The sequence below is a fragment of the Onychostruthus taczanowskii genome, unplaced genomic scaffold, assembly GCF_017590055.1.
Source record: "Onychostruthus taczanowskii isolate IOZ18803 unplaced genomic scaffold, ASM1759005v1 scaffold148, whole genome shotgun sequence".
Taxonomy (NCBI): domain Eukaryota; kingdom Metazoa; phylum Chordata; class Aves; order Passeriformes; family Passeridae; genus Onychostruthus; species Onychostruthus taczanowskii.
The window spans coordinates 544,225-570,922 of NW_024498663.1; the positions used below are offsets into that span (position 1 = coordinate 544,225).

At 37.9% G+C, this 26,698-nt stretch overlaps 1 protein-coding gene across 1 annotated transcript in view; it reads right to left on the reverse strand.

Annotated features, from left to right (window-relative positions):
• Positions 1-26,698, reverse strand: part of PGGT1B (protein geranylgeranyltransferase type I subunit beta) — a 36,454-nt gene that overhangs the window by 4,289 nt on the left and 5,467 nt on the right. Inside the window, 7 exon segments of the mRNA XM_041398426.1 lie at positions 2-136; positions 3,374-3,482; positions 3,795-3,979; positions 5,650-5,695; positions 11,256-11,388; positions 12,809-12,960; positions 18,679-18,746. Of these exon segments, the coding sequence (XP_041254360.1) occupies positions 2-136; positions 3,374-3,482; positions 3,795-3,979; positions 5,650-5,695; positions 11,256-11,388; positions 12,809-12,960; positions 18,679-18,746 (828 nt within the window).

Below are 26,698 nucleotides of genomic sequence, written 5' to 3' on the forward strand. Positions count from 1 at the left end.
GTTTTCCAGATCTGATGAAGGTGGTGAAGACGCTCTGATGCTCTTGTGCTTACATTTAGGGCGGGATGAACTTTGCTAATACCAGATTCTCCAATTAATGACAAACCACAGATCCCAAAGTAGGCATGTAAAGCATCTGAAAGAAAGACAGAAAAGGGAAAAAAAAAATTCAGGCTGTAACAGCCAATACTCAGCCCATATTCAAACACCTCAGAGTAATTGCAACAAAGGAAAACAAATAATTAGGTGTCATATTTTAAACTTCAGTTTTGATGGAAGGAAAACACTTCTGCCCAGAGCTACCAGCATGAACTAAGGTCCAGATTTCTTTTACAACAACTTGTACACTACTTCATTTTTTTCTGAGTGTCACAGCCAAAAAGCAAAAGGATTTAAGTATCTAAAAATAACCAGTCCAGAAAGCAAGTTTTTTTTCTTGCAAGCATTTTTTTGTCTGTTTACTTTATGAGCAGCTAACTACTGAAGCAACGAAATTAGTGGAAATGGCTGCCAACAACAGCCATTAGAGAAACTGAAGAAGGCATTACTTTTCCTAGCTTCCCATTTTCCTCAGCGACTATCCTAAGGATGGGAATTCATGCAGATTGATCAAGAGATGACTGCCACCAAAATGGGATACTCTTACTCTCCTGTTCCATGCTGCTCCTGATGTCCACCTTACACCAGGGTTGCAGCTCGCTGAGTCTGCCTCCTCTGGGCAGCAGCAAGCTATTAGATTGGATTATCTGCCCTTGAAATCACAGGTGAAAGATTGAAAGATGATGGGAATTTCATGTGCCCCTTGAAAAAGCTCAACATGTAGCACTCTGTGTAGGTATTAATCATTTAGTATCTCACTAACACGATCACAGAATCATTTATGTTGGAAAAGACCTCCAAGATCAGACTCCAATCCTTAAACCCTGCCTCTAAGTGCCATATTGTGTCTCCAGGGATGGTGACTCAAACATTGCCTTGAGTAGCCTGTTCCAATGTTTTACAACCCTTCTGGTGAAGAAATGTTTCCTACTATACAATCTACATCTCCTCCAGTGTAACCTGAGGCTGTTTCTTCTTGTCCTGTCAGTTCTGTGTTAAGTAATGCTAGTGACTTCCACAACCAACAATATTTTGATGACTGCTAGCATGGGAACACAGCAAGACTACAAAATATTACTTCCCTGAATAATCAGCTGGAAAGAGTTACTTGTTTACATTGCAAGTCCATATAACACATAGATTATCACCAGTAGTTGACTGTCTTCTGAAATTTCTTCTAGTCTTCTTCTTTAAAACATTATTGCACAGCAAAAACAGCTTGAGTTCCCAATTTAAACAGAGCTTTTACAAAGTAGGAGCCACAGAAGCTAAAATCCAATTCTGATTAAGTCTAAGTGTCAACATGATCAAAAGACAACTTGCTGTTCAGATATGAGACTGAGCTTGCAGGAAGCTCAGTTGTGTATCTATAACAATGAAAACAGAGAAGCAATCTTTGCAATGTTGCATTTATAGTCTTTCTTTGTATCAGAACTGCACTTTTTACTTTTTCCTTTGAAAGATGATCATGGACTTATGCCACCATCTGCCTGAGAAAAAAATGCTACAGTAAGCCTGGAAAATACACAAACATGCACACACAGAGCAAAGGAAAACAATTATTATTTATCTTGCCTTTTTAAAATCTTATCTCAAACAGTCACAACCGTACTAAAAGACAGAATCATAGAATTATAAAATATCCTGAGTTGGAAGGACCCCACAAAGGCAATCAAAGTCTGACTCCTGGCTCTGCACAGGACACTCCAGGAGTTACACCACAGGCCCGAGAGCATTGTCCAAAAATTTCTTGAACTCTCTCAGGTTGGTGATATGACCACTTTCCTGAAAAACCTGTTCCAGTGCCCAACCATGTTCTGGATGAAGAACCTTTTCCTAATATCAAAGCAAAACCTCCCTAATGCAACTTCAGGCCGCTCCCTCATGTCCTGTCACTGTCACCACAGAGCAGAGATCAGTGCCTGCCTGTCCTCTTCCTCTCACGAGGAAGGTGTAGCTGCAGTGAGGTCTCCCCTCAGTCTCCTCTTCTCCAGCCTGAGCAGACCAAGCGACCTCAGCCACTCCCCACACGGCTTCACCCCAAGGCCCTTCACCATCCTTGTTACCCTCCTTTGGACACTCTCTAACAGCTCAGTGTCTTTTTTGTGTTATGGCACCAGAACTGCCCCCAGCACTCGAGGTGCCATGTACTGGACAGTTTGTCCAGAGGAATCTTGGAAGGAACAATAGTGAAAGCCTTAGATTACATCAACTGGCTTCCCTTGGTCAGCTACAGGGACAACCTTGTCATAAAAGGAAATTAAGACAGGTTAACACATGATGGGTATTTGAAATACCCAAAAATTCTAATCTCTGACTCACAAGGTAAATGTTTCATTAAGATAAACCAAAACACTCCCTCCAAATGATACTGTTAAATCTCTATGATGAGGAAGCAATACATCTAAATTCCTCAGAAATACTAAGCTGGTTTTCAGGGAAGAGGCAGAAGCAAATCTATCACAAGCACTGTATTTTCAGTGTGGGTTCACCTTGAAAAATTCTGAACTGTTGTTCTAAATGAAATTATCAACAGAACAAATACCAGGGCACAGATTCTAAACAGAGTCTTCCTTTATTATGACTAAATTTTTATCTTATTTGGTCAGTTTACATAGACAGTTTATCTTCCCTGTACAAAATGCCATGTGCACTGAAAACACTACTGGCAAAAGCTTTGTTTTCAGAAGCTTGCAATACCTTAATTGAATTCTAACAACTTTGAAAATTAAAAGATTTTAACATCCTTTTGAGTTTTTTCACTACTTCAAATTATCCACTTCTGAAAGCATAATAACTGTCAGACATACTCGTATAAACACAATCTGTAAATCACAGTACATGATTGTGTAAACTTTGACTGCTTTTACATACATCAATGACTTCTGAATATGCTTAAATTATTAATTTACTAAAGAAACAAATATTTTGATATATTAAACTCAATTTACAGAGATTCCTACAACACAGAGATTCCTTTAAGCAGAACAGTTAAACACATACAAAATAGACAATAATACTCTTTTAACAGTAATCTAAAAAACAGCTCACTTCCTCTGCGGCTGAACAAGGAAAATCTTCATCTCCCTCTTTCCACTTCAAGAATGAAAACCCTTTTACGTTTTTAGGTTTTTTGGGTTTGTTTGTTTGTTTTTTGCTTTTCTGGGTATTTTTTTTTTGGAAGGATACAGTTTCCCTTACACCTCTGAGATGTCTGCTGGAATTTGTTTCTCACTTAGAACACACTTAATGCAATTTTGAGAAGTTATTTTACCTGGATGGCTGTCTGGCCACTTGGCGAATCCACCAACAAGGCGATCTTGAGTTGACAGGATGTAATTTCGGTTTTTCTCAAAATTTGTATATTGGAATATGTTCAAGAGCTGAAAAGAAATTAGATTGTAACAGTAATATAAGTCTTAGTATACTTTTAACACTACGTCTTAACTAAGTCTTAGTATATTTTTAATGCTAGAATATAGTGCCTATTTTTGAGATAAGCAGTAACAGCACAGATAGCACTGATCTGGTAAACTTCCATTTCTGACATTTTTTGCAAGATGAAAGACATTAATAGTCATTGGTGAATATTGGTGCACTTGTATCAAATATCTAACTCTTTCAAGTAAAGAAAATAGTGCTTAAAGAAATCAAAACAAGTCAATAACTATCCCTACACCTGTTCTGTACACTACCTTCAGTGTTGCTCCCACCCAAAAGGAATAGCAAGTGTCTACAGGTTTGTTGGGTCGTCCATGGTATCCATTCTGTTGCCTCATTATACACCATCTTCTTATTCTGTTCAGCTCTTTTTCTGAAAAAACTTCCTCCAGTTTGCCCATCAAACACAGTGATGCAATACCACAAAATGTAGAGCCCCCTGTGAAGAGAGAGCAGGGTTTGCTATGCTTTGATTCACAGATTTTCTGAAGCCTGTATGATCTCAGTGAGAACTTTAACTAAGCTATTAGCAATTAAATCAATGGACTTTTAAAAGTATGAAAAAGTAAATTTTGAGTCTAAAATCCAAATAAATAAGAATATTCTAGTTCAGCAGGTATGTCAAAGGTGGGGGGAAACCCTCAACCCATCTCTTGTAGAAATAAACCAGCTCATTTTCTTAAAGCTGTTTCTTCTCACAATGCTGTGAAATTTACATTACACAGCAGTCCAGAAGCAAGTAAATGGAACTGCAACAGAAATATTTCTTCACTTGTAACTTAAAAAAGAAAACTATTGGAATGCCAGCAATCAGACTGAAGCAGAGATGCCAAAGCCAGCCTCAGACACAATCCCCCAGAGAATATAAACAGACAGAAGTGGCTGGAGAGCAGAAGGAAAAAGAAAATCCAAACTAAAATAATTTTTTAAAAAAGTGCACAGTTAATATGGCGAAAAGACTCCTGGGCTCTCATAGTTGCAATACATACAAATTGTGCTTCTAAGGAATTTTTTGCTGTCAAGGAAACTGCATGGTAAAAAAGATAAACTCATGTTCTTTGTGTAGCCCAGCCACCACTTTTTAAAGACCATCAAACTTTATTTTGAGTCAAATACTTGATGTGAAAAAATCAGAGGGCGGGAAAGACCATAAGCAAGCTGCTGACAGAAGACTTGGGCCCCAAAGTTCCTTATAATACCCTGGTGCTGGAAGACCCCAGGAGCTGTAAGATTATTTTCACTCTGATGCTGAAATGCAGTGCTGAAGTACTGCTATTTCTAATCACTAACATTCTACAGAAAGTTAATTAACCAATTGTTTTAATACCTAGAAGTATAATTTAAATTTTTCAGCTTTATTGATCCAGCAAGAAGGAAACAGACAAAATCCTAACGAAGCTCAATACTAAGGGTTTATAAAGATAACATACATTTGATAGGATCATAGAATCATTTACGTTGGAAGAGACCTTCAAGATTATCAAGTCCAACCTTAGACCAATCAGTCAAACAGACCACAGCACTAGACATAGTATCAGTCACCTAAAAGCCAAAAACTCCTCAGTCACAAGCAGACTGCTACTTCATGGCACAGAAACATTTTGCTTAAAAATCGCAGTCTCTTGGGGATTCCTATCTTCAGATCTACCAACTCTTTACAAAAATTAACTGTTACTTCAAGATTTAAACTCACAACCCACAAGATGCTGCATCTATCAGAGGAAATGTTTCTATGTTTTACCAAAGCTGTTGAAATTGGAAATGATCAGTTACATTGCACAAAATCTCTTGCAGATAAAATCCTCAGAGTCACAGTGGTGCATGTGGAATAAGTTTGCTCTGTCAGCAACAGCTGAGAACTACAAGCAACACCTTTCAACAAAACACGCATGAGATAAGATTAATGGGAGTGATTAAAAAAAGCCTGTCTGTTCAAATAATAAGCTAGATCTAAAGGAAGAAGTCATATTGGAGGTATGTTTTGGGTTTGCTCCTCCTCACACAACTTCCTTAAAAATCAGAAAAGAAAGAAAAGTATGGCATACCCTGCACCTCCTACAGCATTTTCAATACCACTCTGGAAGGTGTAGAACACTTTGACATTCTTACCATGAGATTCCAGTCCAGCTCCCTGTGCCAGGCCATTATCATAAGACTGAAGAAAAAAAAAATCCCACAAAGCAGTTACTTTAGAACCACAGCACTTTGAAAGACATTGCAATTCTTAGTTTACCAGCAAAATTATCATCAGATCATTGCCACAATTCAACCTCATTAAATTTTGAACCTCCATAAGTTCTTGCCACAACACAGTTAACAAATCAGCTCTTTTTTCAATGCAGGAAGTTTTTATGACTTCCATGGAATTCATTTTAGTTGTGACATGTTAGAAACCTGAAAGGGTAAACCACAAAAAAACCCCATGTAATGCAGGTATAAAAAGAAAAAAAAGCATTTGCAATCAAAACAAAACAGAATTAAACTTAATCTGTCTCTAATCCAAGAGCAGTTTAACTTCTAAAAAAAGAGGTAAAATGCAAAGTACTACTGTGTGTAGAATACATAAATCCAAGCAATTCTTCAGTAAGAAGCAAGTACATCAGGCTTTAAAAAACAATGAGAAGGGAACCAGAAGCAAGAAGAAAATTATAACATGCATTTGAATAAACTTAAACTGGCCCATCAAATATTACTGTTAAAAAATACCACTGCAGCGCTGAAAAACCACTCTGTTAAGTGCAACAAAAGGGGAAACTCAAGTCTGACAAAGCACCAAGAGTATCATAGTTTATGTCCGTCACAAGCAATCTATCTAGGAACAAAATGTAAGAATAATAATCTTTCTTCCCTAAAAATCCATTCAATCATTTTACTTGAAAAGAAACAAAAGATCATCACAAAAGAAATTATTCATAAAATGGAAAATATTTATTTTACAAGAGTTCATAGTATACTTAATGAATTATCTCTGAACAAATACCTACTTAGTAGGAACAATGAGGTGTAACTCTTGAAGTTAAATTACACAGGCCCAACATATTCTACAACTGCTCAGTTAAGGATTGGATCAGCATCTGATCAGACACAAAGCACCAAAAATCTTTCCCCCACATCCTCCAGGTGCTGCCTATGAATTTCTCATTTCTCTAAAACAGTGGCTAGTAGATACAGGACACCTTGACAAACCAATAATGACTCCCACAGTCTTAACCAAAGAATGGCTACAGGACTATTGTATCTTTAGAAATTACCAAAGGATTATTTTGTGCATGAGCTTTTAAAGCTGACATTGAGGGAAAAAAAGTAAACAGAAGAAGATGACACAGAAGCTACACTAAAATTGTATTCCTAGTTTTGAATTGTTGCTGCAAGTTGTATATTTGATACATACACTTCAAGCTGCAACTTGATTTCTCAGAGCTGAACTAGTAATTTTTAGTAATCTCTATGAACTTCTGAATGTTAAAGCACACAGTGTGAACTCTTCCTTTTTCACTAGCTTTTGAGAATGCAACACAAATGTGCTACCACACTCCACAGATGCATTAATTGCTAAGAAAAGGCAAGCTGATTAGAAAAGCTATGCTGGCAAAGCTAATTAACTCTACAAACAGCAATTTTAAGAGGAGGTGGCTTGCTTTATGTATGACAAAGTCATTAGCTCTAGAGAAAAGCTATTAAGTGTGCATCCCAGACGCTGCTATGTTGGGCTGTATAATTAGCTTTAAACTCTAATAGACAATAACTGACCCTTGGCTAACTGATACCTATTTATTTACAGACAGCAGCTGCTCTCTGGGGACTTGTGTGCCTTAAAGAGCTAGGGAATACTTTCATTTCTTGGTCCTTTTGAAAAGATTCCAGAAATTGAATGCAAAAGGAGCTCTTGATATTGCAGCATGAAAACTGCATAATTAAATACTATCCTCAGGAAATGTGAAAATCCAGTTTGGTAAAATCTTCACTTCAAAGTCTACAAGTTTTATGACCAGTTTACATGTATCAACAGACCAATAAAAGTGCATTTGAAGAAGACTATACTAGAAGAAGTAGATGATATTTTAACAGCTTCTTGCAATATCTCTACTTAAAAAAAAAAAAAGTGTTGTTACAAAGAGCAGTGTTATTGAGTCTCTGGAAGTCACGAAGTCACTCAAATTCTCAGCATCCTAGCATTTGCTGTCTTTTGATTAGTGATATATCTGAATTTTGAATGTGAAAGACAAGAGTCAATCTACACTGCTAAAAATTGGGTGTTGAAATCTATTTTACTGACTTAAAACTGGTCCAGAATTATTTTTGTGATCAGCATTGTATGAACACTTTTTTAGTCGAACAACAACAAGAAGGCTATCTATTTCATATGAAGATGCAATTCTTTTTAACATTTTAAACATGGTGTATGTTCTAATCTCTTGCTGTTCTTGACATGCCTAACTAAACAAATGCAATTCCTCATTCAGCGGTATTGAATTGTACGTCACAATTCTTACACTGCATCACTAAAGGCAACAAATTCCAAAGAATAAGCTGAAAAGTCCACAAGCTTATAACAAAGAGTACTGTGGTTAACCAGTTACATTATTCTCAATCCAGATCAGTTATACTTCACATGTATGGCAATCTGAAAAACTGAAAGGAGTTCTGTTAACTGTCATGTGCTTCATCTAGGTGCACATGAGTGACACACAACAGTAAATCAAAACCACACCTTCCTGTCAAAGCAGTTTGGTACTGAGCAATGCAATCTCTTCTTTTTTATAACTAAAGAAAGTGACAGAATGAGGTGACACTGTAGCAAAACAGGAATAAGCACTTACAATAAAGCCTATAGTTATTAATGGTATAGTTAGTTACACAAGGAGTAACAAATGAAATAACCTCAAACAGAATTTACTTTAAATTGTTCCATTGTATAGGTTACTTCTAGCACCATCTACAAAACCCTAATGAGAGAAATCAAACTAATATTCTTGGATGCCACATTTCAGAGTCATTGTGTTTATTTATGAGATAAAGTTTAAGAAATATCTGGTTTCTGTGACAGATAATTAAACTGAAATACATCTCAAGGAAAAGTGGCAGAAAGAGATGAATGAATGAAAGAAAAGAACAACCACTGCTGTGAAATGATCCTCACAATGGACTACTCCCTCAATGTCTTGAGACTTCTTCAGACACATTCACAGCTTCTAAATGTGACCAAGCAGGATGCAAAGGTTTTACGTCTTTTCCTAGAATTGCCAGACACCTTGAAACTGAATTAACTCACAGAAATACTGGTGGGCCAAGGAGTGAAAACCCAGTAAACACAGACAGAACTAGCGTACATGTGCAACCAACTCTGCAGTGAATTCACAGCACACAAGTGACTTAAAGAAGTCCTACTGAACATAGTGTAGAGTTACCTACCAATTCACAGTAAACCTGGACAAAAATAGAGTGTGTCTTGCTGCACATTTCTACACACTGGAATGACTGCTCCTTACAGAACACTGCTTACAGGACCTATCTAAGTTATTCTCTGAGCTAGCCAGGAAAAGACACAACCTTTGAGATAAGCCACAGTGTCTTCTGAACTTTGACCATGCCAAGACTTAGTTCTACTTTACTGGTGAACTGACGTATTAGTAGGAGGCCTTCCAAGATGTCTTGCCATGGTATGGCTTCAATTATTAGGTTTTTTTTAATGGTACCTATTTTTGCAATAGGAACATAATGACTGGAATTTGCAGGTGCAACAATTAATTCTAAGCTCTAGAAGCAAAGTATAAATTTGGTTCAAGACCACACCACACAATAATCTCCAGTACCACTTCAAAGCTCTAAACTTTCAAAAACTCTCCATTTACCTGCTCTGTCAATGGCCTCATCTGAAGTTCTCTGTCTGTTTTTAGAAAGAAACAGTTGCTTCTCCCTCTCTATATTTTTTCAGAGCTGCCTGTTACATTACATTTCTCTGTCACACTCCAGTTAACAATCTCATTTCCAGCATAAAGACTCCTAGTATATTAAATACTCCTTTTACACAAGCTGATTCATACCTTTCACAGTTCAACTCAACTTTCTTTGTCCCATTCTGAGTTCCACCATCTCCTTTGGGATCAAAACTGCACTCAAATGTTCACAAGGTTAACTAACAGACAGTGTGATGTACAGAACCACAATGAGGATTTTGCAGTTGGGTTTTGTTTTCTATTCTTTTGTAACACTTGATTCTCCTATTGTAACTTTGCCAAGCTATTTGACTAAAGACTGATCTCAGTAAACATTAAGGTCCAGAAATGATCAGAGGAGGAAGAATACTCCCAACCTAATCAGTAAGAGCAAGCACCCTGCCTAAGCTCCTCTCTCAGACTGTGAAAGGAGAATGGATACGTCACTGTCCTTGGGTGAAAACCACTGAAAGGATTCAGCAGGGATATTCTCATGCTGAGAACCCACGCTAACTAAGGCGAGCTACCAACTATGGGAGAAGGGCTCTTAGGGGAGGCAGGGGAGGAAGATTCCAGGATTGTATAGAAACCCACTTTTCATGGACATTTTTCTGGGGAATGCAGGGGTAAGCACAACTTACTATGGGATGGCTAGAGAAAGGGCCAGTGGTAAGAAACAGAAGTATCAAAGCAGACTGGGGAAGAACAAGCAAGGGGAAACAGAGGGGGAAATGGGATAAAAGGTGCTACTAGGGTGTGAACAGACTGCAGGTCCCTATCCTTGTATGACTGAGCCCTGGCCTTGATCATCTCAGTCTGTCCAGGACTATGGCAGTGTGCCAGAACGCTTCTTGAGGTGTACAGTAAGAAATACTAAGGCATCCAACTACGTCCTTTAAAAATAAACAACAAATAAAAAGCAACTTGGTCTGAAGCAGGAGATTTTGAAGTCTTTTTTTAAACTTGTTTCTCACATAAATTGTACAATCTTGCTGCTGACAGCAACTACTGAAAATAGTCATTTACAACAGAAGTTGTGTGTCATCAGATTTGGGTCTTCTTTGTGGACCACAAGAGTTTAATCTGTGTTTACTCACACTAAGGAAACTGCAATTTTCAAGTTTGCTCAGCTTCCTTAAAAGACTGTGTTTCAATCTTTGAAAATGTAATGCAATTAAACTAATGTAACAACATGAATAAAAATGGAAATCTCCTTTACTCCAATTGAATATGAAGACAATTTGCACAGACACAGAAAAAAAATATGTACGTCCTCGTGAATATATTTTTTCATTACAAGTATCTAATAAATAAATTAGGGAGTGCATGACTGGAAACACTTAAGCATGAACTGAAGTCAATAATTAGTTTATTTGTACCTTTTAAAAAGCAGTACTACAGCTCAATGAAACATGAGGATTTTACTGGTACACTTTTCCAAAGTGCTTTATGCACTTTTCCTAAGTTACACAAACATCACACCTTAGTTTTCAAAAACCTGCTTTCAATTGTTTAATTATTTTAAATAAAGAGGTTTTTTAATACAATTTGCAATGAACAAACACACCAAATAAAAATATCTTGCTACCACAAGCATTTCAATGAAAATACAAATGCAAAAAACCAATGTACTTTGTAATTCTCAACTCGCTGGAGCAGGAAGAAAAAATAAAGAAATTACCGTAATACACTTTGGACAGACATTTTTTCTAGCCATAGTTAAGAAAAAAAAGCTTAAAGCCTTAAAGCATAGGAAGAAGTAACGTTGTGAACACTCACCATACTTCTTCTAATGTAGTCTATTGCCTTCTTCATATCCATGCCTGACCAGTTATTGAGCATGTAGCAGATACAGGAAGCACAGTACACAAACCTCATATCATTCTCACTTCCTTCCAGCACTGCACAGAAACTGAAAGAAACATTTCTGTCTTTAAACACTGTTTTGCCTGTTAGACCAGAAAATATGAAATGTGGTTCAAAGAATTGCACAGTGTTTTCTTTAAAGATTAGTTTACAGTAGTCTCATAAATATAACCCAAAGCTACACTAGATTTTCTTTTTAGAAAATGTGATTCTAAGCCAAGTAAAATGCACAGAACTCTGAACATTTAGGAGCCTGAGCAACTGTTTTCAGCAACATAACAATACTGGTGTTTATTTATTCCAATATGTCTATGCTTACAGTCTTTCACCTATTACAGTATATACAGATGCATGACTTAGCATTTTACTTCTTTTGGGCAGAATTCTTTGACTTCCTAGGAATCCTAATAGCTCACAAGACTTTCTTTCCTTACTGCAACTTGAGGACCAGTTTCCAGGTATGTATAAAGGTAATTGCAAATACTACGATTTCTAATACAAATGGTGAATCAGTTTTTAATTAGTTATTGTTACAATCACACCAAATTCTATGAACATTTAAAAATTCTTGTATCTGAGTTATTTTGGCACAATCTCAGAGACTCTTAAGATGACGATGAATGCCTTGATTTGGATATTTGCATCAGAAAGTGGCCAACAGAACCAGGGCAGTAACCATTCCCCTGTACCGGGCACTGGTGAGGCCATGCCTCTAGCTTTGTGTTCCATTTTGGCCCCTCAAGACAAGGAAGACCACTGAGGTGCTGGGAAGGGCAGTGGAGCTGGGACTGGTTTGGATCACAAATCTGGTGAGGAGCAGCCAAAGGAGCTCGGGCTATTCAGCCTGGATAAAAGAACACCAAGAGGACACCTTATCACTCAACTATCTGAAAGGTGGCAAGGTGGAGGTTGGTCTCCTCTCCCTAGTGGGACAGAGAAAATGGTTTCAAGTTTAGATTAGTCACCTAAATTAGATGTTAGAAAATATTCCTTCATCAGAAGGGCTGTCTAGCACTGGAACAGGCTGCCCAGGGAAACGGTGGTTACCATCCCTGAAGGTATTTTAAAGACACATAGATGTGGCACTTAAGGACATTGTTTAGTGCTGGACTTGGCAGTGCTGAGTTAAGAGTTGGACTTCATGCTCTCAAAGGTCTTTTACTACCTAAATGCTTCTATGATATACAAAAATAGGTAAATGTTGAATTACCTGTGACAATAAATAAACTTTAAATTGTTTCTTCTAGGATTTGCTGCTTGGCAAGCCTCCATTTGGTTCAAAGAGCTAGTTAGTATCCTTTGATGACTTAACTACTTCCAAAAAGTTCTATGACTCATGTGACTACCAATCAAACTATTTTTCTAATAGAACAACAAGATTATAGCTACTTCTATAAATACCATGTTTCTTACGTTTCATTCTACATGTGGGTAGTGGGAGTTGCAGCATATAAAATATTGTTTACCTTCCATCCTCCAGCTGGAGAGCTCTCAGTCCTGCCAGTATGGCATCTTTATTTACTCGACTTAAATCATCTCCAAGAATAACTAGACATGATAGTCCTGTGTAAGTCATTGCTATGTGCCCACTATCATATGGATGAGATATACCTGGACCCTAAAAAAAGAGGAAAAAAAATAGAAATATTGAAACATCACAATAGCTTACACTACAGCAAATTTTTTTTTTTTTTTTTTTTTTTTTTTTTTTTTTTTTAAGGTAAGAGGTAAACAAATTACTTTTCCCTTCACTCATTATGGTTAAACTGAAGGTATCCTACTCAGCTTTCCTTATCAAACTAAGCTACTGCTTAACTCTGCTGCTATTGTAAACACTTGGTCAATAGGAACCTTTGGAAAAAAGCTTTTCCAAGAGCTCCATTTGTGAAACAATTAAGGAAAAAATGGGATCTCCTCAACTGTACCTAAGTTTGTCCTGACACACCACTGGGCATTAGCTTCCTGTCAGCTGGGTAAGCACTCTTAAACAGACAAACTCTGGAGGCCCCTCAGCAGAGATTTTACAACATAATGATCTACAAGGAGAAAGCAGTATGAGAGATTATTAGTAATCTCTCTGACAACTGAAGCAATACCAAATTAGCCTCTTACCTACTTTCATCTCTATTTTAGAATAACAATCAGAGTTCAAACAAAGTATTTATATACCAAATAATCACAGAAACATCCTGAGTTGGAAGGTACTCACAAGGATCACTGAATGTCAACTGAGAAGCAAAAATTATAGTTAAAGGCTGACTAGTCCCACAATACAAGTCATAGAAATGGGGAACGGATTGACACAGCTGTGCTAAAACTACTGTTTTTCTTTATGGGATTTTATAGGCCCATCCTGGACTGTACCACTTCATGAAAACAAAGACCACATGTAAAATACTGTGGATACTTGGATGGTTCAGTTTGGAGCAACTGGAAGATAACTATTTTATACACAATAACATCTATTTCAATACTGAGTAGTAGAGATAGATTTTTAAATGATATTTTATTAGCATTATTGCCTAATCAGTTGCAATTCTTATTTTGCAATACATTCTAAAAACACAAAGAAAAAGCAGCATAAAACCAAATTTAATATTATGTTATGTGTAACTGGTATTTTTCAGGCAAGTCATGCTTATTTCCAAAGCCAAAAAACTTTGCTTCTAGTAAGAAACTGGTAGAAAAATTACTATTACCCAACGGACAGCAAGAGACTGCTTTCACACAAGGAAATCAAAGACAATTGGGAAAGGGAGGCAGAAAACAGGGTGAAATGGGTTCAGCAGCACTAAAAAAGCTTGGTAACAGTGAAGGAGAACAGGAGTGTATGTGCTGAGAGCTGCACCTCCTCTCCCTTACTTCCGGTCCTAGACCCTCTCTTGAGGTGGCATCACAAATCCCAACAGCTCCCACTCCCATCTCTGTATTGCCAGTGCTCCCATCACTGTCTCCTACCCTACACATTAAATAGACAAACAGGGCACATTAAATTGCTTTTGTTAAGTGGTCTCTACTGACCTGAGCTAATGCACTGGTGCAGATATACTCTGAGAAGACAACAAAGGGGGTATGACCAGGGTCTGTTCTATGCACTTTGCCTTTTGTAAGAATTAGTCTGTAGGTCCCATATGAAATACATTTACTTAGATCTCAGAGATGGAGTAAACAGTTCTATTCTGTTGGAATTACCATCATGTTCTCCACAATCTCAGCCTTCTTTAAAAGAATTAACACTTGAAAGATTTAAGTTGGGGGGAAGCTTTCAAACATTTAAACTTGGCTCAGTGATGTGACAACTGTGTTCCCTACTATATCAATTAGAACAGCCATTAAAACATAACTCAGGGCAACCAAGAATTCCCAGTGACCACTGCAGAGCCAATAAACTCTCTCTGCTGCATAAGCATGGGCAAGATCTCTTCAAACACTGACAAAGAATGCTACTAAATATGCACTTGCACTGGCACAGTTCCACTTTCAAGGCAGGGTTCCTTCAAGCAGGTGCCAATCCACACACGGAGGAAAGTGGTTTTGAGACGTCTGCACAGAGTATGTGCGGAGTGCTAAGTCCTCCAACCCAACACACCTGGTTACAGCCAAGAAGCATAATTGTGCTTTCAAAATACACAAGTATGTAGTTATCTAATTTCTAAAGAAATGCCTACTAAATAGCTATTTGACAATCTATCTTTTGCGTGCTTTGATGTATTTCACAACACACTTTTCAGGTGTTCAGTTGGCAGGGGTCTTCACTTGGACATGGGTAGCCACAGCTTTAGAGGCGTCTTTTTCATGTTATAATGACTTAAGTTCATCTAAAGCATGTGATTTTAGCTGGTTTAGCTAATTTGAGTAAAACTTACAGCATGTTGCCAAATGCAGTATCTAGCCACTAATTCAAGATGTCTTTACTTCTGTAATCTCTTTAATAGTTTCAAAACTATTCTGCAAGACCTTTCCATTCCTCACTTCGTGGAACCACAAAATGCCCTGGGTTGGAAGGGACCTTAAGGTCATGTTGTTGCAATTCCCCTGCCATGGACAGAGACATTTTTCAGTAGACCATGTTGCACAGGACTTCTAAAAATATAATACAGAGATGTTTGCTTAAAATAAAAAAATATGGAGTACAGAGATATTTCGGCCCAGGCTTACCTGGGTTTTTATAGTATTTATTTTTATCTTACATTTACTTTTATATTCTATTTATTGGGGTTTTTTTAAATTCATTCTGCAAAATATTTATAACTATTCATCTTTCACCAGTATCAGTGTTGCAGCCTTGAGAAAATACAATGTTGTGTCAGGAACATAAAAGATATCTTTTTTCCCCCCAAGAGAAAGCATATGTTAATTACCACAATCTTACATAAAAGTTGCAGCTATTGAAAACTAAATTCTGATTCATAACACTTTCAACATACTAAACCTGAATCACAACACTTCCAACATACTGAAAAGACCTAGGCCTACCTGAAACTTTGAGGAGACTGTTCACCCTAAATTAAAAGCTAGTTTAAACTACAGTAACAGCAAATCTGAGACACTTCAAAATCTGGAGCCATTTCAGTATACAATTATTTTCTAATTCTAAAAGTAATACTGTTTTGAATGTGATGACAGAGGAGTCACTCTTAGCCGACATTCAGAATTAAGACTGTCACAGCTCATGAGGGCTGTGTGGTGAGTTGGTGGATATGTTTTTGTTTCACTTTTGCTTCTGTCCCAAAAAGCTGCAAAGAACACGACTGTCAAACACCTCAAAGGCAACAGCTAAAACACCACAACGCCCAAATCAAACCCAAATGACTGCTCTTGAGAGATTTAGTAAAGCTGGATATTCTAACATAACCCTCACTTTTTTTTTTGTTATTTTGAAGGGCCCCTAGGGACTGAATAGATTTGGCTATCACTCTCCTAGAGTTCAAGAACGAAATCACTGTAGTGGCATGTAACAGAGAGTAAATGTCAATGCGGATCCAAAATGCTTACAGGCTTTTTCAAAAAATATTTTTCATGGCAGACTTAACAAAACACTTTTAAATAATGAAAAAAGAAAAATTATATGACTGTAAACACGTCCCAGAGTCATGGCAGTCAATTTTCAAATCTTTTTTTCTGAGTTATTTCAGAACATTTCAAGCAACAATGCTGTAAATGTTTTGCACCTTTTTTTGCTAATAAATCAAACAGATGCAATCCCTGAAATGCAGATACAATAAAGAAAGTACTGCAATGCTTGCATAAAAACCACATCCACGTGCAAACAATTTTCTAGAGACAGTGACCTTGCAGCTAATTTCTAGAGGTAACTTGATTCCACCCCTTCAGCTCAAATGCATAGTGGCCAACACATTCTAAGACACCAATGGACAGCAACATATTTCCTGTAAAGATAATATTTCACTATGAAGCATTTACTATTGGAAGGTGAGAATTAAATGAAAAAACCAGAAAGTGCTGGGAGGGTAAAACAATGCTCTGCCAATCTTACAGAGATGGCCCTTTACAAGACCTCAGAACTATATCCAGAATAAACTCTTCTAGCTTCATAAAGCTGGGGAGGATTTGAAAAAGGTTTCCAAAAGTATGCACTACTACTACTACTACTATTTAAAATACTACACTGTAGAGCTGCTAAAGGTGTGATACAGCTGGAAATGGAAAGTAGAGGTGAGTGTGTAAGAAGGACTGCGAAAGCAGTAGAGTAGTTCTGTCCTGTGTTTGAGAGTGAAGAATCAAATCGTACTGAAAAGTGGATGAAAAATCTGTGAGACCACTAAACTAGCCTCTGCTAACCTCATTTCTGTCTTTTATTAAAGGCATTTTCTTTTCATATGCAAGTTAACTCTACTGAACCTCAGTTCACTGGGCTTCAAAGCATCCGTTCTTATAGCCATGACAAACAGGGATGAACATGCCTAAAGTCCAGGTGGGTATCAGGTGCAGTCAAATATGCATGATTCAACACAGGAAGAGAAATACCAGTTGCAGACACTGACACTTGCAGTTGCAGACGCTCACTCTGGAAGAAAGAGTTAGGCCCAGTCTATCAATACATGCCTCCCTGGCTGGTACCACTGCCAAGATTTTAGGTCGTTTTTTTGACAATGCCTACATGGCACCAGACACACTGGCATCAGACGGGATTCACTTTTCTCAAAGGACCTGGACAAGCTTCAGAAGTGGGTCATGAGAACCTCATGAGATTTAACAAGACCAAGTGTAAGGTACTACACCCAGGTCTGGACAACCCCAGACTGGGAGTGTACAGGCTGGGAGAAGAACAGAAGTCATTGAGAGCAAAGGACTTGGGGGCCCTGGTGGATGAGAGGGTGGACATGACCTGGCCATGAGCAGTCACAGCCCAGAAAGCCAAACGTGTCCTGGGCTGCATCCAAAGCAGTGTGGCCAGCAGGGCAAGAGAGGGGATTCTGCTTCCCTCTGGTGAGACCCCATATGGAATGCTGCGTCCACCCCTGGGGTCTTCAGCACAGGGAGCATGGGAACCTGTAGGAACACATTCAGAGGAGGCCACTAAGTTCATTAGAGGGCTGGGACACCTCTCCTCTAAGAGTAAAAGAATTGGGATTTGTCAACCTGGAAAAGAAAAGGCTTTGAGGTGACTTAATTGTGGCCTTCCAGTTCCTGAAGTGACCCTACAAGAAAGATGGAGAGAGACTTTTCACCAGAGCATGCAGTGACAGGACAAGGGGAATGGCTTCACACTGAAAGAGGGCAGGTTTAGAGTACGTATTAGGAAGAAATTCTTTCCTGTGAGGGTGGTGAGGCATTGGAACAGATTGTCCAGAGCTGTGGAATCCCCTTCCCTGGAAGCATCCAAGGCCAGGCTGAATGAGATCCTGAGCAATCTGGTCTAGTGGAAGGTGTCCCTTGCCTGTGGCAAGGGAATAGGAGCTAGATGATCTTAAGGGCTCCTTCCAGCCTGAACCTTTCTATCATACCAAAGAACAGCACGTTCTGCACCACTTAATTAGGGTTGTTCTGCTTGGCTTCTCTACCTCATGACAGTTCTTCAGCTAGAGAAGTTTTCCTTTGTTAGGAGAAGACCAGAGAATGAGGAGACTGCACTGAGATAAGCCACAATTTATGTGTCAGTTTCTTCATTGCTGTGAGAATTTAAGTTCTAGGTATCATTTTAGTATGTTTCTTATGCACATTTCTTAAAAGTTCTGCAAACATTTCAGTATTAACAGTACAAAATTCCCTGCCTTCCAGGTATTCTGTAATTATACAGTTAATATTATAAAAAAAGACACAAGATCATTTATTGCCTAATTGAAAACATTTCACATACACATTCTTAACTGACCTTGGAGGGATTGAATGGCATCCCTAAATATGAAGAACCTCTGAATCCACAGCGATTCATATTTGATCCTGGAAAAGATTAAAACAATACTCAACTAACTTGTTTTGGTGAAACATTTATTATAAACCATAATTCTCTAATGAGATCAAGACCCATTAGTTCAACACTATTCACAGCCTTAATAAAGTGTGCACGTGTCTCTCCCAACCTTAGTTTGGTATATCTCTGATTAACCAAAAAAAAAAAAAAAAAAAAGAAAGTATACCACAAGCAAACTTAACCTACTTACTGCTGTAGTGAGAAAACACAAAGCATCAGATTTTAATTTGGTGGAAATACAGTTTGTGTCACCACAGACTTGTCTTCCATGCTCACAAGAAAAAAAGAGAAAAGGACTGCTCCCCTGGGAAAATGGCCAGAGTTAACATATTTTTTTATTCCTCTCTGGATTCTTGCCTGGTAATACTGTCTGTTCCCAAGCAGAACTGTTTCAAGATACTTCACAACATGTTCAAGGATAAACAAGTCACAGTTTTAAGCACATTGTAGCTATCAAACATTTCTGTTAGTGATACAGTGTAATTTGTTTCAAACGTGTGGCAATACCTGAGCATGTAAACACAGAGCCATGAACCACACACTGTTAAGAGTTTAAGTACAGCTTTGCAGGGCTCAAACTTGCTCTGCATGGCAAAACCTCAGCTGTTTACTGCTCAGCGTCTGAAACTAAAAACCTAAAGAATGCGCAGTCAAAGAGCAGCTGGTTGTTCCTAAATACTATTGATCTCTTTTAAGTTATTCAGCCTTTAAGCTAAAAATCCTCATGGATATTAGAGAAAATTGCACCAGATAAATAAGAATGAATAGTTATAAAGCTGAAAGGTCTAAGCATCATCACTATGCAATGCGGCCTACAAACTCTGGTGTAATTTAGCAGCATATTACCTTCTAATTCTAAATATACTCTGTATATATGCAAAACTTAAACTAGAAAGGTTTTATTAGCTTAAGAATTTCAACTTGGCCTGAAGTATGCAAGTTTCTCTGCCCGACAAGTCTTTGGAGCTAACTGATATGGAGCGAAACACCTGCAATTCTCCACTTCCTCCACAGTTCAGTCAAAAATACTTCTTAATGATTCTACACACGTAACAAAACCAACTTCAGCCTGCTTCAAAGCTGGTGTGCCATAGTCTGATCCACACAGAGGAAACATAAAGAAAGAAAGAGAAAGAAATAAAAAGAAAAAATTAATAGCTGTTTTATTTTATTATAATGTAAACATTCTCAGCAGAGAACATTAGTTTGCTCATTTGCAGAGTCAAAAACTTGCATTTCATGTTGCCTCAGCCTCTGGAACGCGCAAAAAATGAAATGAGCCTTAAAGACTAATCTAACGTCCCAAAGGACACTGGCCAAAAAAAAAATCACAATTTCAAAAATGACACAATGTGAACAAATCAGTAAGAGAAGACCTAGAATTCCTGCCTGGTAAGTCCCAGATTTCCTAGGCAACATCGTGGGAGGGGAAAAAAAAAAAAATCACCATTCACATTCATTTTCAGTAAAAACGAACCTGCGTCTTAAGTTCTTAATCAAACTAGAACACTCACTTCGAAATTATACTGGTGTGGAAACTTTTCACCTAGGAAAGAGTTATTATGCTACTAACATAGCTGTTCTGGCCTGCTGCAAAGGATACACGCTACAGTTAAGACAGCTCTGCAGCTGAACAGAACTCAGATGACAGCTGCTAGATGGAAGGATTCACCTCAGAAATACCGATCCCCAACCCTGGCCTTTGTAGTGTAGCTTGTAATTCATTATCAAGGGAGAAATGGCAGCATGAAACCCAAGTTTGTGTGCTGCTAGTGGGTCACTATGATCACCTTCTGAATTCACAGATGCTATACAAATAGATTAAAAGTAAAGTAATGAAATCATGATCTATTGCTCCCTTTAGATGTTCAATTTTCATGTAGTATTTCAAAACTTTTCTTGTACTACTAAGCTTTTATTAACTAGAAAACAGCATCTGCAATTTCAAAATTGGATTTTAAAGTTGGATTTTTAACTCTATTGCTATGAATTTAAAATCTATTTCGGCACTTTTTGTCAGAACTTCTCATCTCCCACTCCAAACTTCACACACTGGCTCCTAGGAAAAACAGAAGACCAACATGCCCTTTAGGGAAAACTTTAGCGCAAACTTTGCAGGGAATTTGACCCTGTATTCAGGATCAAATAAAATAAATGCATTAATGTGCTTGCAATAGATGCGTCCTCGATCTTCCTAGACTATTACAAGTGAGTTGCTAAATCTCTAGTCACAGTACCTGAAGTAAAAAATAGAATTCTGACTTGCTAAAGAAGCATTAAAACAGGAAGTGAAAACAGCTTGGTTTTAACCACATGACTCTGGAACACTGATGTAGTGTCTCAAAATGTCTTTTTAGCATCCTGTGAGTACACTAGTTGAAAAGCAAATAAAAACCAAAGGCAAGTTACAGGAAATGACTGCCTTTCAGTTTATGAAAGAACCTTTACCATATGAAATTTCATCTTCTGTAAAGTTGACTTTACTATTTTATTGCTATTTACTTGTACTTTTTGTTTTATGCAATACCTTAGTATTGCTAATCAAACTCTTCACTTTTCTGAACCAAAAATGGGCTGTCAGAATCAGAAAAAGAATTAAAAACAAAACAGAACCAAATTAAAAGTATGTGATCACAGCCTATGTCCCTTGGGGAAAAGCTGCTGGAGTTGGTCAGTTCAGCTCCAGCAGAGTTTGCAGAGCCTCAGCTCAACTGCAGCTGTGAAATGGTACCACCTGGTGTTCACTTCCACCATCAACCTTATGTAGCCACTTTCTGCAGGAGCTTCAGACAGAGCAAACAGTAACAAATATTTCATAAACTGCTGTGTAACTATTTGTGGTGGTTTGAAAGCTGAAAAAACACACCTGAAAAAACTTCTTGGATTTGACAACTAAAGAAAACTGACCCTTTCCAAAACCCAAAGACTTCATGCTTAAATCAAGAACTTTCCTGTGAAGAAAAACATGTTACTTATATGTCCTTAAGCCAGAAAGTCCTTAAGACATGTAAAAAAGAGCTTCAAGCGATGACCACAGACAACTTATCCTAAGATCTCTTTTTTTACAGACAGGGCATTTTTGTTATTTATATTTTATGACTTCTCTTGCACGGAAGGATTGATAAACTTTTACCACTAATTTTTCACATTCAGATTATCCATGCATTCCTCTGGCTGGAAGACTTGTTTCCTTTTGCTAAGTACAGGAGTTTACATACATTACTAATATCTTATAATATATAAAAAAACCCATAGCTTTAACATAGGCTGATTGAGTCAGTATATCCAGATAAAAGTAAGCATAAGCTCGTCCCACTGAACTAGAGCTTGTAATTGCTCCTGTAAATCAAAGCACTAGAGGATGTCACTAAATGCAAAGTCGCATTCTCTAAAATGGAACTCCATTATACATCCAGATAAACTGGATTTATAAACTGGATGTTTAAATGCAGCCATAAAATATAGTTATGCTGGAAAAAAAAAATTTGCCTTTTTGCTCAAGAAACTCATGATCAGAAAGCTCACATGTATTGATGATTTCAAAAAAGTCAATGCCATTTTATACATTTTTTTTCAGTACTGCCACATAAGAAGAAAGATTCAGTAATACAAATCTGAATTTAGACTTTGTCAAAAGTAATTTTTAGGTCTGTCATGTATCATACAGTTTTTTCAGTCTAATATCCATGGGTCCTGGGGATTCAGACCAACAAATAAGTTTTGGTATTCCTTTTGGTTCCATTTCTTAGTACAGCAAAGCTAGTGAAGCATCCAGCTGTCAAAAAGTACAATTTTCTTCCTTCTCCCATTGTGGGCTGGCACTGGCACTCCCAATCAACACAGCTCACCTATGCGACACAAAGCTAACCTCCTGTTAGATAAATAAATGCGTGTTTTTCTGCCACTGCAGCAAGCTCTCAAGCAGGGTCAAACAAATGCCACTGTTCCTGTGGGGGAGGATGGTGGATGAATATGGCCAAGCAGTGTGCTTCCACTGTGTAATTAGATTACTTGAGTACAAAGCTCTGGATTCATTCTCTTTCAAAAGTGCTGAACTGGCCCTGAATGTGACTTGCAAGAAATTGGAATACATCTTTCTTAAATTGCTATGAGTTGCACTTTAGTTAGTTAAAATAAACTTGAAATTCTGTCAAGGAGCTGCACTATGAGAGGAAAAAACAGTAAAACACTGACCTGATCTTAAGAACAAGCAACTAGTTAAAAGAGGGTGTTTCGTCCACCCTTCCTCAATTTCACTAACACTTCAAAAAGTAACATTTTAATCTAAAAATGTATCATTTCTGCGAGGCTTGTAAAAGAACATCACCCTCCTCAAAATGAAAAAAGAAAAAAGCATTTTTTAAGATTTCAACTTCTTTCTAGGAGGAAACATCTTTACGTCTTCTTGCAGCGAGAACACAAAGAAAGAACAAAACGACATAGTAGCTATGCACCTAAGTAAAGCATTCACTAAAAGGGAAGGAAAGGTAACAATGGCCAAAATCTCAGCAAGATAAAGCCAAACTATTTAGCATAAGTTACAGAAGACAGGGGAGGCAAGTAGAGGCAGCAGTAAGTGGACGCATTCAGCTAAGAATGTGTTCCTGTGTGAGGCTCAGTTTGCACATGTGATGTGCTGCCATTCCCTCCTAATTAGAAGTGGTATTAAGCCAGTCTCCGGAAGACTCGAGGCTAAGCTTATGGCACCAAAAGGACATTTTTTTTGTTTGAATCACAGCTACAACAAACCCACAGAAGAATACAGTCTATCCTGACAGATCCTAATCTTTAGCTTCCCTAAGTGCACTTTGATTAGACTGAAGAGTGTATGTTTGCCTTCTTACTCAGTAGATCAAGATCTCTACATTAGTGAGCTTTAGTTTCACACAAAATTTCAAAGGCTACAAACCTTTGAAGTGAAGCTATCATTAGCCATCAGACACATTACACACCAGTAAATACAAACAAGTCAGTTAAGACTATCACAGGGTATTGTGAGACTTTATCTAAGCAGTGTTTGAAACCACCAAATTCTGAATTTTCTAGCAGGTTCTGTAACACTCTGCTGTGGTGGGTTGACTCCAATCAGCAGCTGAGGTAAGAAAACTGAGAGATGAAGGGAAGACTGACAGAGTGAGACAGAGACAGTTTGATAGGTGAAGCAGAAGTTGTGGGCACACAGCAAAACAAAGTAGGAATTAATTTACCACTTCCCATTAGCTGTGCAGGTGTATAGTCACTTCCCAGAAAGCAAGGCCTCAGGAAGTGTACGGGTTACCCAGGAAGACAAATACCAGAACCACAAATATTGTCCCCTTTCTCCTTCTCCTCCCAAGCTTTTATTGCTGAAAATGATGTTAGATGGCGTGGAGTGTCCCTCCGGACAGTACTGAGGTCAGCCTGGGTCAGCTGTCCTTGATGTGTCTCCTGCTATATCTGCCATGGGAAAAGGAGTGCAGAGGAGGCAAAAAGAACCAGCCTCGACTAGCACCACTGAGCAATAGCTGAAAGACTAAAACACTCTTTTAGTACCAGGCTCAGAACACAGCAGATTAGAGGCTACTACTAAAAAAATTAATTCCAGCCCAGCCAGTTCACCTACAATAACTATAGTTATTGATAAAAGATAAACAGATACTAAGTTTGCGGAGCACCAACTACTCTGTCTCCAATCCACTGGAAGAAAGACCCTAAGGTAGCAGTAGTTGGCAAAATAATATAAATTTGTTCATCTTAAAAAAATGTTTTAAATAAAAATCAAGTTAAGAGCTGCACATAAAGGAACCTTTGGAGGAAAAAACATGAAAAGCAAAGAAATTTATTTTTCCAATAAGAATTACATGAATTCTCTTTTTGACTGATAGAAACTTTTAGAAATTCAACCACTGATGCAACCAAGAACAAACCCCAATATTCTGTAAAATCATATTACCATTTAATATGTAACTTTTAAATTGGCTTTCAGTCCCAAAGCCAAACTTTGTGAAGACTTTCATTGAATACAATGTGGTTACTTTAGATTGGTGGAATTTATCATTACAAAAGAGTATTTTAATTTAAATTTTTACAAACCAATATTCCATGGAAAGAGACATTTATCAGAATGCATGAAAAAAACGCTACAATAGCACATTTCTTTAAAAGTAAAACATTGTGCTTTCTTAGTTTTGGTTTGTTTTTTTTTTTTTTTTTTCCAATCCATCAAGCTAGCAATGTCCTCTTTAACTAGAGATGCACAAGCACTTTAAACCAAAAACTTCAGTGCTGTAGCCTACCACAGTTTAGTCACTTCTCCAAAGGGGCCAAAAGAGGGAGTAGGAGCTCTGCTGCTGGGAGGCTGCCAATTAACAAGCATTGCACCCACCCAGGATTATAAACCAGAGAGCCAATACATTTTACTGGAAGTAGATGTTACCGGAGTGTAGGTGTTTCCTTCTTCACATTCAGTCATTCAATACCCAACCTGCTGCTATCAGCATCATTTACATTTTTGCACTTTCTATTGTCCAACAAAAAATGCAAAAATGAAATACAAATGTCGCTGAAGTTTTAGCGGTCAAGTGACCAGATAAGAGCAGTGTTATTACCAAAAGCACAGGAAAAACAGGAGTTATTAGAGTATGATAGAAAAATATAGGACTGAAGGGCAGCTTGTTCTTCTAGTGAAAAGCAGATTTATTACTTGGAAATCACAGAGTGAGCTGCCAAAAGTGCCTTCCCGAAAACTCATCCCAGTTTTATGAGGGGATGATAGCTAGAAAAAGAAGGAGCACATCTCTGGTGAACTGTCAGCCTCCACATCAGCACACTGGTATTTTTACTGCCTCCCCTAGGAGGCTCCAGACAATGGCAATATTCCAAACACTGACCAGGTAGAATCCCCAGATAATTACTACATACTGTCAAAGACAAACAAACAAACAGAAATGCCTGTTCTAATTTCTCTTCTTGCAAACTTCCCTCTTCTTTTGGAATTAAATCCCAAAGACTGGGATAAAAGTCACAAAGTGAGCAACTCCTAGAAACAAAACATGTACACTGTGGAAAGATTTCTTAACAGTAAGGCACAGGAACCTTCTAATCACTAAAAAACTTTGTAGGAATATTTATGTAATCCAAACTTCTGTTTTTCAAGAATCAATCCTGGAATGCAATACAAGAAAAAAGAAATCTATCAGAACTAGTTCATGTGGTGGATCTGATGTTTTCTAAATCTCCAGAGTAAGAAAAAGGATTTTTTTATTACCATAAAATAAAGCTTCAGCAGTCCTGACTTCCATATGTTTATTTCATAGAACTGATTTTAGAGACCTAATTTGTTGTATTTAGAGACCCTATCTCTTGTATATAATAATGAATAATAGAAAGAAACACAGAATTTTCTGCCGACATCCATCCAAAGTGCATGGATGGATGTATTCATGATTTTACAGACAGAAAACTGGAATTGCCTTTTCTCTAGAGACCACCAGCCTGGAGCTATGCCCACACCAGCATTTAACACAGCAGAACCTTCTGTCATAGAGCAGCAGTGCCTCACCCACGTCTCCCTCCCTCCTTCCCGCCCCTTGCAGTGCAACCAGCCATTCACTTGGGCTGCCACGCAAAAAACTGCCTACACCAACTACTAGCCCACAGGAACAGCACCTCCCTAACTTCTGTCAAACCAGCCAGAAAAGGGACATTTCCTGCGAGTTCCCTTGCCAGCTTTTCTGCTATGCACCTTTCAATCTGAGGACAGCTGGGATTCACCAGCAGCATTATTCCTTCTCAAAATCTAGGGTAAATTCAACCTTCACAGACCTAAGGAACATCAAGCAGGGACTCTGTTTATTCTTTTTGCTTTTTACTCTTACACCTCCGAATCTCCAAAAGCTGCTGTAAAAAACCACCCCTGTGATCACAGGTCCTGGCATTGAAG